The 11,077-nt window shown below is 33.9% G+C and overlaps 1 protein-coding gene across 1 annotated transcript; it reads right to left on the bottom strand.

Annotated features, from left to right (window-relative positions):
• Window positions 1–818: 818 nt before the first annotated feature.
• LOC108995252 (cytochrome P450 CYP82D47-like) lies at window positions 819–2,948 on the bottom strand. The gene is made up of 2 exons (XM_018970777.2): window positions 1,939–2,948; window positions 819–1,565 (listed from the first exon to the last, which is right to left on the bottom strand). Exons 1-2 carry the CDS (start codon window positions 2,893–2,895, stop codon window positions 939–941), a joined length of 1,584 nt encoding a protein of 527 aa, XP_018826322.2. The 5' UTR covers window positions 2,896–2,948; the 3' UTR covers window positions 819–938.
• Window positions 2,949–11,077: the final 8,129 nt, after the last annotated feature.

Here is an 11,077-nt window from a genome sequence, read left to right as displayed (position 1 = left end):
ATTACGATTTTCCTCCGTCACAAGTGAGGACAATCAATAAAATTGAGGTTCCGTCATCTTTAAAAAAAAAAAAAAAAATTGGATCCTTGTCAAATGCTGATATACAAATCATATAAACTATGCTCATGGAAGGGAGAAGATGCCATAGCCCTTTAGTTTGGGATTTTAGCTCTTAAGTCACTGGTTTTGAAAAATGAGGATTTGAGACTCCATATTTTTATTTTTAAAACCTCTCTTGGTATTTTAATTAAAATAAATGCTTAAAATTGGAAGCATAGTATAACCATAAAATATATATATATATATAACTTGAGTAACTTATTTTCCAAAATATAAGAAGTACACTCTGTCTTTCCTCCTCTTCGCTATGCTCGTTTCCTTACGAGGAAGATACAACAACAAACAGTTTCAACTTTGGTTACTTGTGTTAAAAACACTAGAACTCGAACTCCTTGCTTTATTTGTTTCAAGGGGCACATCCTTGAACTTACTAATTACACTCCAACACTCAAAGCTCGCTTCGCTCACTCAAGGAACTCGAATCCCTGATTTTGATATTTACATCATGTACAAACTAAACTAAAAGAAGAATGTTCAGATTCTCAATAGTAATCTTTTCAATCTATCAAGGTAACAAAAAGTTCAACTTTCTTGAAACCATTGCAAAGCCAATTTCACCTACTAAGAAACTAATGTGAGGCTTCAGACTTTTTGAATGTTTTGTATCATTTTGTGATGTGAATCTGTTGTCAGTGACCGAGGCATTTTTTTTATTTGTTGATATAACACATTTTATAATCGATATACAGTCATACTTGTTGATATAACACATTTTAAGTGATTGTCCATTTAAGTATTAGACATAAAATTATTTAAAATACATCATATCAATAAATGCGATGGAAGATGACAAAGTTTAAGGTAAAAGAGTAGCATTTTTACGCAAAGAGATGAGAATTAAGACGTGGAGAGAGGAGAACTTCAAGTGGGGTTGCCTTCAAGTTTGTCAAGCCAACGCTCTCTGTCATATCCACATCTTCATTGGATGGCTTAGAAATGTTGAAACTGTGTAAGAAGCTAGCGAGCGTCAAATGCACCACTTGAAGAGCTAGGGACACCCCTGGACAAGCTCGCCTTCCTGAACCGAAAGGAATGAGCTCAAAATTCTGACCTCTCAGGTCCATGTCCCCGTGAGTAGTCAAGAATCTCTCTGGTCTGAATTCGTGAGGGTTGGGCCAAATGTTCTCGTCTCGGTGAATTTTCCAGGCATTCACCATTAACCGTGTGTCGGCCGGAATGTCATAGCCGGCTGAGAGGGTGCAGTCTTCCATGGCAGCACGAAGACCAATGATCGGACTAGGTGGGTATAGGCGCAGTGTTTCCTTGACAATGGCTTGGAGATAGACCAAGTCTTTTATGTCGGATTCTTCGACATGTCTATCCTTGCCAACGTTTTTGTCTAGCTCCTCACAGGCCTTCTTTAGTGCATCGCTATTGTTGAGTAGTAAAGACAGAGCCCATGTGAGAGTGACCATTGTAGTGTCACTTCCTGCTAAGAATAGATTCTGCCAAAATAATATCTCATGACTCAACAATAAATCCTCCCAACCTTTTTCTGATGATTTTTTTTTTTTTTTTTTTGGGGTATCAAGGATCAAGGATCCAAACCTTAAACTTGGGGCATATCCCCAAGACCAAAGCCCTTAACAGTTGAGCCAGTCCCTAAGGATTCCTTGATATAGCCTTGAAAGTGAAAATATTATGCGGCGAATTTTTTTTTTTTTTTTATTTGATCAATTGAGTATTGAATCCTGTTCATATTTTTCAGGATTTCTTACTCTGTTTCTCTATTCTTCTTTGTTTTGGTTGGTTTAGCCATCACCCGGCAAGTTTTTACCTTGGGACTCGTGAAAGAGATGAAAGTCACGAAGAACTTACCAGGGAAGTAGCCTTGTTGATGGTGTCAGCATCAAATCCTGAAATCTGGGCATCTTCGAGGGTGTTGAGCATCACATCCATAAAATCCTGCTCTTCTCTTCTCTTCCCATCTGACAACTTCTTCTGTTTATGCTCCTCCAGCCACCCTCCAACTAGAGCGTCCAATTGTTTTGCAGTTCTCTTCATCCTTTTCTCATATCTATTTAAATCCAACCACCCCAGAAACGGTATTGCATCAGACAACACAAACACACCAAACAGATGAACAAATTCCCTCATCACTTTCTGAAAGCGACGTGCCTCATCTTCATCAAAATCAGCATTGGTTCCGAAGTATCGCTTACCTGCAACGATTCTTAAAGCAAGATTCTGTGTCAAATCCCCAAACCATTGCTTCATGTCCACAAGAACTCCACTTTCTGCACTGCCTTTGCTAACCCAGAACTGGTACAATTCCTTGATCGCAGTTCCCACCTCTGTAGCTCGTACATGCTTCAGCATATCAAGCCGATGATTCGACAAAAGCTCAATTGTAGCTATCTTGCGCATCTCACGCCAGTATGATCCATATGGAGCAAACCCAAACATAGCATAGTCATATCCCAACAACTTTGAGGCTGCAATGCTTGGTCTGGTGGAGAAAACCTTGTCATGGACAGTGAAACACTCTCTGGCCATTTCCCAACTATTCAGAACCAAAACTCTATGAGAACCCAACCTAATAGTAAAAACTGGTCCGTACTTGTCAGCCATGGCACCCAGTGTTTTGTGGGTCAGTTGCCGGCCGCCGAGTAGGTGCATATGGCCTATAATAGGCCAAGCGCCACCAGCTTGAGGCGCAGTACAGGTCTTTTTCTCACGAATAATTTGGCTTCTCAAGTACTGAAAACAGATACATACTAGCAAAGCAAAGAGGCTAGAGAACAGAGTCAATAGGAATTGGAGTAGAGGATCCATTGTTAGGGCTGACTGCTGAGAGTCTCACTAACACGACAGGTTTTGTCTGTCGAATTAAGTAACTTTAGATATCCTCTTTGATTATAATGTTGTTTTCTTCTGATGTTTGTCTTTTTCTTTGGAAGATAAGAATAACCGACTTCGGAGGCCATAGATTGTTGCCATTTCTCAACTAAGAAAAAAACAAAGTCCGCTGACATGTTGACTGCACTCCAGCAATTTATTTATTATTTTTATTTATTATATTTATTTTTATGAAGAAAATGAGTGCTTGTTGCCAGCATATGATGACTCAACCTAACCCCACCACTTGTAACTGGCCTATATTCAAGTTCAACCTGTCAAAATCAGAACTACGGCAATTCCATGACCGATTGCTAAAGAATTTCAAACTACAATCTTGTTATCTGGAGGATCTGGTAATTTGTCTTGTTGCTTGGAAACGCTCATTTTTTTAAAGGATGCTTGGGTTTCTAAAGCTGATCCGTACTTGTCAGCCATGGCGCCCGGTTTTTCTTAGGTGAGTTGCGTCCGCCTAGGAGGGCATATGGCTGATAATAGGCCACCCGCCACCCGCTTGAGGAGCACTGCAGGTCTTTTGCTCATTAACAGTTCGTATCTTTTGGTGGTTACAAAATATACAAACTAGTTAGGAGGGCAAAGAGGCTTGAGCTCAGACTCAGAGTCAACAGCAATTAGAGGAAAATGGTCCGTTACAGCTCATATGGCGGAGAAGGAAGGGGTTTGAGTGAACGTGTAAAAAAATTTAGAGGGATCTTTGACTTTCATATGGTTCTTCTCATGGTTGTCTTATTCTTAGGAAGATGAGAATATGTGACCTTTTGAGATCATCCCCATAAACTATCACAAATAAGTTAGATGACTACCATATTCATCGCACTCCAGCTTAAGCAAAAACTTTAAGCTCCCCTATTTTGAAATTGGCTTTTGTTAGTTGTCACGACCAGCACTTAGGCTTTTCATTTGAACCTCTGACCCCAATCCATCATAGTTAAAAACTGAGAAGATGTCATCGGCTAGGTCAATCCAATCCGATTGTTCTTTTTCTTCCACCCCAAAAAAAAAAAACAAAACAAAGAAAGGTCAATCAAACACACATTGGTCTTTAGGTTGTACATCATTCTTCTCTACGAAATAAGACCACCCATTAGCAATCATGATTCGACCATTCGACCTTTCAACAATTTTCACAGGGCACTTCTCTTCATTTGGACCGCGAATTACCACTTCTTGCTTCAGCTTAACGTTATATGCATTCACCACTGATCTACGCACACATTGCAGCCAGAACCAATGTCATGAGAAATCATTCTTTCAAACATTTACAGAAAGCATGTGGACCTGACATAACCAGGTTAACTCACAATAGCAAGAGAATAATTTGATACAAACAACATATATGGCAATGATGAATTAAAATATAATTATGAATTTGGAGGTTCTGATACAAATATGAGTATATTGCAAGAATATAAATCAATTTTGGTTCTCTCCGACAATTTTAAAAAAATGACTAGTTTCTGCCTTCCAAAAAAGATGAATCAGATGAAACAATAACAAATAATGAGTATTCATGTTACATACAGCTTAGCTTCTACTCCACTCATTCAAGATGACACCCAAATGTTCCTAAATTTAAAGTATCCTAGAGGCATAACACCCAATACATTTATTATATTTTCTCTTTTGGTATGTAAAGATATCACATTTTATCAAAAAGCGCTAGAAGGTTGCTTTTTGGGGGTGCCTTTGGTTTCTAGTAGAATTACGACTAGAATTCTTGAATCTCTTGTGGAAAAAATTCGGAAGAAGGTTGCTGGTTGGAAGTTCAAATTACTTTCGCAAAGGGGCGTCTTATATTATTGTGTCATGTGTTATCCTCTATGGCTATCCATATTCTTGCTATGATGAATGTCATGCTCGTTACTATTCACAAAATTAATTTCATATTATCGAATTTCTTTTGGGGTATTGTTAATGGTTTGCCTAGATCTAAATGGAGAGTTTGGAGTAAGATTTGCAAACCCACTACTGAGGGAGGTCTGAGCATTAGACATTTAATAGAGGTCCAACGTGCGCTTCATATGAAAATGGTTTGGCGCCTCCTATCGGTGGATAATTTATGGACGTCATTTTTTCGTGCTAAGTATATTAAGCAGAAACATGTGTTTACTACTAGTCCGGAGGGATCTAATTTCTAGAGGGCTATGATTTCTGTTTTACTTGAGGTTTGTTAGAATGCTAAAGTGTTGGTACGAGGAGGAAATTCCTCTTTCTGGTATGATCGCTGGTTAGATTCAAGGCCTCTCTCGAATATGGGTCCATAATCAAGATCTTAAAATTCAGCATTGTTGGCTGAATAATAAGTGAGATTTTGACATGTTGGTTGATTTGGTTGGGGAGAACATGGCAACTCACATTGCTTCCAATATTGTGGCTGGTAAGGGGGGAAGAATATTTTTATTTGGAAGCCTAATACTGACGGTATTTTCTCTTCTTCTAGTGCTTGGGAGATCATTTAGGTTAAGGGTGAGTCAATCCTTGGATGGATTGGATATGGCACAATAGTATTCCTAATAAGATATCTATTTGTACTTGGAAATCAAGATTTAAATGCCTTGTCGTTGATGACCTGTCGTTGATGACCGAGTGCAACACAGGAGGATTTCTTTAGCATCTTGTTGTGATTGTTGCAAGAGAAAACATTGTGAAACTTTAGACCCTGTGCTTTGTTTTGGGGATCTGGCCAGACAAGTTTGGGAGTTTGCTAGTGTAGCTTTCGGCATTTCTTGCATACAGACTTTCACTTGGTGGGCTCATGTTTCATCTTGGTTTGCTTGTGCTAAAAAATCGTTTATTAAAGGGATTGATTTGGTGCCATGTTTGATTACTTGGAAACTTTAGTATGACAGGTGTAAGGCTAGGATGGAGGGATAACCTCAAAGTGCTCAGTGTTTGGTTTTCAGTTAAGTTCTGGTTACATAGGCTAGCGGGAGATATAAAAAAGACAGGGACTTTGTCTTTGGCTGAGGAGCATTTCTTTCGTCTCTTGACCTTAAGATTGCGCCAGTTTCTATTAGGCGTCATAAACTGGTGGCTTGGCAGAAACCACCTGTGGGGTGGTTTAAATTAAACTATGATGCTAGTTATTGTGGTAATCCGGGAAGTAGTGGTGGAGGTAGTGTGATTTGGGATGAGATGGAGAGAGTTAAGGGGACTTTTTCGCTTATTTTGGGCTTGGTACCAATAATGAATATGAAATTAGGGCTGTTAGAAAAGTTATTGCTTTTTGTAAAAAGTTAAACTTTGTAAACGTTATTGTTGAGAGTGATTCCAAGTTGGTCGTGGATTGGCTTTGCAGTGGTAAGTGTATTGTTTGATATTTATGGGATTTTTGGGAGGATATGCTAAAAGATCTTGAGGAACTTAATGTTTTAGTTTTACATCAATTTCGTCAAGGTAATCAAGCTGCAGATTTTCTGGCCCATCAAGGCGAAAATGGGCATAATATTTGTTATGAAGATGATCGGGATCTACCACGTCTATTGAAGGGTATTATTCAACTCGACAAACTGGGTTTACCATGTATTCGTTTTTAGCCTTTTTAAAATTTTGCTGCACTTTCGGTTTCAATTGTTTGTTTGTGTTCGAACTGATTGTATTGAGGTTTAAAGATGTTTAGTTTTTTTAACGCCTGGGTTTGGGTTTTTTTTTTTACATTTATAACCCCCAGGTGTCGGGTTTTGTAATGACGGTTTTCTTCCATCACAAATAAAGGTAATCAATGAACTTAGGTACCGTCTCTTTCTTTAAAAAAAAAAAAAAAAAAGGTAGTATTGATATATATAAAAGAATAATTTTTATTTAAAATTTTATCATGTTATATCTTCGATTATTTTTAAAAATAGAATGATAAGAAATATATAATATTTTACACTAAATAGATAGTATCTATTTCAAGTTAAATAAAAAAGATCCTAGTATTCCATAATTTCCATGAAGAAGAAGAAGGGGCTTCGCTCATAGAGTTAGACGCGCGTACTGCAAGAAACTTCAGATTTTTTCAGTTTGGATTTGAATTATGGGTAAAATTATGACTGCGTGCAAAATGTAGAGATCAATAGAATCAATAATAGTGACAGAAAAATATGAGGTGATCATTAAGGCTGCAGATTAATATTATTTGATGAAATGCCTGTGCACCTACCGAATCTCTTTCTGCTAACGATTGAGTCTTGACCCATCTTTCATACACTATAATTTGATCTCTTCCATCTAAATTAGATTTTGGATAATTGTTAAGTCCCTGTCCAACTCGTAGTTGAATTTTTGCATTGCAAGTGTTATACACAAATTACATAAAATTAAACGAATATATTGATGTGGTTTTATGTGCATAATTTCTAAGAATTTATTTTTATATAATCATTTTATAGTTAAAGTATTTCTACAACATAATGTTACGTACAATATTTAAAATGTATAAGTCTAAGATTGCATTTAATTTAATTACGAATACGAATAATACGACGGTTCAATTTTATTTATATATAATTTAATTAAAACTATTTATTTAAATATTGATTCTAATAAGCATGTTGTCTTATTATCACCTATCCTTGTGGAGACGGCCAGTTGTCCACCAAACATTATTATTATTTTTCATTTTAAATGGAAATAATAAATATCCGTGTTATCATTTAATATTCAATCTGTCTTATAAGTTATCAAAACTGTCATTTTTTATATTTTGAACTGTAAAATCTTGTCAAATTACATATTTAGTAGTAAATAGTTAATGATTTTGGAAGTTTAAAGGTTTTGTTAATAATTATTTTAAAGTACAATGATTTTATATTAAAAAAAACCGATTTCATATGATTATTTTAAAGTACAATGATTCACAAAAACATTTCTTTAATTTTGGAGTGAATTTCGGAGTGTTGGTTTTTTTTTTTTTAATTTACCAACTTTTCAATAAAATGGATCAAATAAAGATAAATAAAGAAAGCAATTTTGTATTTAATTATATCTTGATCTGCTTTAATAATTTGCAGACCAATAATAAATCCTCGGTATAACAATGGTTAAGACTACAATTTCCTAACATTACTCAATTCAAAAGGATAAGAGAATAAATAAAAAATATATCATATGATTATTATTTTGTTGTGAATATACATTTTGTCCACGAAAAGCAAAGAGATATTTTCTCTCAACTTTAATTTCTCTTCTCCCAATGCTCACAACCTACTTTATTTACTTTGAACAGGATGGATGCCTTCCATCTGTTTACAAATAAAATAATCAAATTGACATCGATCTTTAATGGATTTTTTTTAAATATATTATTTTTCTATTTTATATATTAATTGTTACAATATATTATATATTAGATTTTTTTGTATTATTTAAATATTATATTTTTTTAATGAAAAATTAACAATAAAAGAAAAATTAATTTAAAATACTTATAATGATAAATACTTTCTATAACAAAATGCAAAATAAGAATCAAATATATATATATATATATAAAGTTACATTTAAATGAATCTATTTTTATTTTTAAAAAATTATAATATAAAGTAGTGCTAAACTACACCCATCCATTACTTTATTGGGTTCATTTTTTTGTTCCCCATTTTATCGAAATGTCGAGTCTAAGATTTAAAGCTTTTGGAATCAACTTCGTTTTTTATTTTTTATTTTATTTTAAATATCTACTCCAAATCTTATATTCTTGACTTTGTTTTTAATTTAACGTAATCGATGCATGCCCACATTAATTATTTCTTGCACTTAATTCATTTCAACGTATACTAGAAACTATTGTAATTTTACATTTTTTAAAAGAGAAAATAAAAGAAAAATGTAATATAGATATCTTGTAATTGTATTTGATGATTAATAATTTCATACAATAGAAGTACAAACCTCACCAAGTGACAAAATAATTAACTTAAATAACATCCTAACAAGCTGAGGGCAAGTATTTCTAAATGATTTATAAATATATATTTTTATTTTTAAATAATAAATTTAACTTATTATATAAATTTATAAATTTATTTTTAAAAACATTTTCTATGTGGTTGTCTTATTTCTCAAGAGCTATCATTTCTACGGCACAATCCCACCTACTTTAAGCAATTATTTATTGCAAGAAATGAAAAATATACCAAATAATACAATAAATACCCTAAAATAAATTAGACATATTAAAATATTAGATTAAAGTCCATGAAATAATGAAATTTTATTTCTAATTTTGTAGCACGCAAACATTGAAGAGAGAGGGAGGGACAAAAAATCAACAACAATTCATTTTTTTATTGAATTATCTGATTTTTGAGTGATAGTGATAATTTTTTTTTAGCAGGGAGTATGATAGTGATAATTGATAAATTTACTTGTGTAGGTAAATAAATAAATAAAGTACGCATGATTCAGGAGAGAATGGAGTTTTGATATAAAAGTGAGAACTCACAAGACCACCTGCGTCTGAAATTTAAGATACACAGTAAGCCACCGATGCACACAATCAATTTGTAGGGACACCAGAAGCCTTCCACAGCCCAGATCGGCAACATCTCATTTACTTTGAAGTTCCACTATATATCCCGTGCAAATTGTAATAAAGCTATCGGATATGACTACAACGAAAAATTTGTGTGCTATAATTGCAAAAACATGGGCATCTCATAGCCACGATAAATCATTTTATCTCATTTTTTTAAATGATCATTCCTAACATGTTAAATATAACATAATAATTGTTAAAATTATGCAATTACTAATATTCTCATTAATTTTATTTGTCGAGTCTATATAGAAGTAGATGAAGATACTGGATGTGTAGCAGTTGTTGTTTTCAGACTGATAGCAAAAGAAATATTGAATCGTACAACTGTTGATCTCTTTGAACACACAGACGAGGTAGAATGTTTAATGCATTATGTCTTTATATTTTTTCATTATTACAGGAGCACCTACTATATTTAGCAAATATTGCAATTACAGTTTCAGAAAAATGAATTGATTATGTACTTTCAGTGGGTAGAAATGAATCAACATGGACAACTACGTTAGAATAAACTTATCGTACTTTCCGCTCATCCTATAAATCAAACTACCTAATAAGCACTCAAAATCTTTTCTTCTTAAACTTCTCACTGTTATATACTTAAATAATTAAGACACTAAATTATATGTAAAGTCTATACTTCTTTCTTCACTTTGTATATTTTGTTCAATTTTTGTTTAAGTTTTTTTTTTCACCTTCTCATTTACTATTTTATATTATATATATATATATATATATATATATATTTACATTTATCAACTGGGCAAACGTGCAGCGCACGTTGCCCTTACTAGTTATATATTAAAGTGGGAAAGGCATATCAATATTTCAAAGGCATACGTGGGGAGTGGTTTGGACTCAAAGATGAGTTAAAATGGGTTGAGATTATTTGTGAATAGTAGAATAAAAATTGAATTATTTATTATATTTTGTGTGAAAATTTGATAAAATTGTAATGATGAGATGAGATGAGTTAAGATAAGTTGATATGAGTTTTGAATGCAAACAAGACCTTGACTAAGCTGATCAAAACTCATGACATTATTATCGTATTCATAGCTTGTTAATTAATTTTATATCACAAAAATGGGTATATATATATATATATGTATGGAGTATACTTTTTTTAAAAAAAGAAAAAAAAAAATCGAGATCACATGTCCAAGAGTGACCTCTACCCAGTTTTATTAAAAAAACCCTCACTTATGGAATAGGAATACCCTGCACTTCCAAAACAAAAATACTTACAAAACAAACCCTTCCCAAATAACAAACCAAAAAACCACAAAAACCCACCAAAACCATAAAACCATTATCCTCCAATCTAAAACATTAACGCCTAACATACGGTAGCCCGATCTTATCCAATTGAATCACTCCCTTCAGCTTGAGTGGAAGAGAAGAATTTCCTAAGTAGCTGATATTGATGCCACTTTCCCCTTCTCTTGCTAGAAAATCCACTGCCTGATTGATGCGAAACTTTAAAATTAATACCTGTGAGCGACTCCTGTAAAGCCTCCCAAAAATCCCACAAATACCATACTGTGCAACTGCTTCTCATCACCCAATTGACCA

Source organism: Juglans regia, chromosome 7 (assembly GCF_001411555.2).
Source record: "Juglans regia cultivar Chandler chromosome 7, Walnut 2.0, whole genome shotgun sequence".
NCBI classification, from domain to species: Eukaryota; Viridiplantae; Streptophyta; class Magnoliopsida; order Fagales; family Juglandaceae; genus Juglans; species Juglans regia.
Note: the sequence above shows the minus strand (reverse complement) of the source record. Positions and strands in the feature narration are given on the sequence as shown.

Excerpts from the sequence above, each read along its gene's own strand:
- LOC108995252 (XM_018970777.2), bottom strand. The coding sequence starts at position 2,895 with ATGGATCCTCTACTCCAATTCCTATTGACTCTGTTCTCTAGCCTCTTT. Across the intron at positions 1,566-1,938 it reads TCAACAAGGCTACTTCCCTG|AATCTATTCTTAGCAGGAAG; the intron begins GTAAGTTCTTCG and ends TTATTTTGGCAG.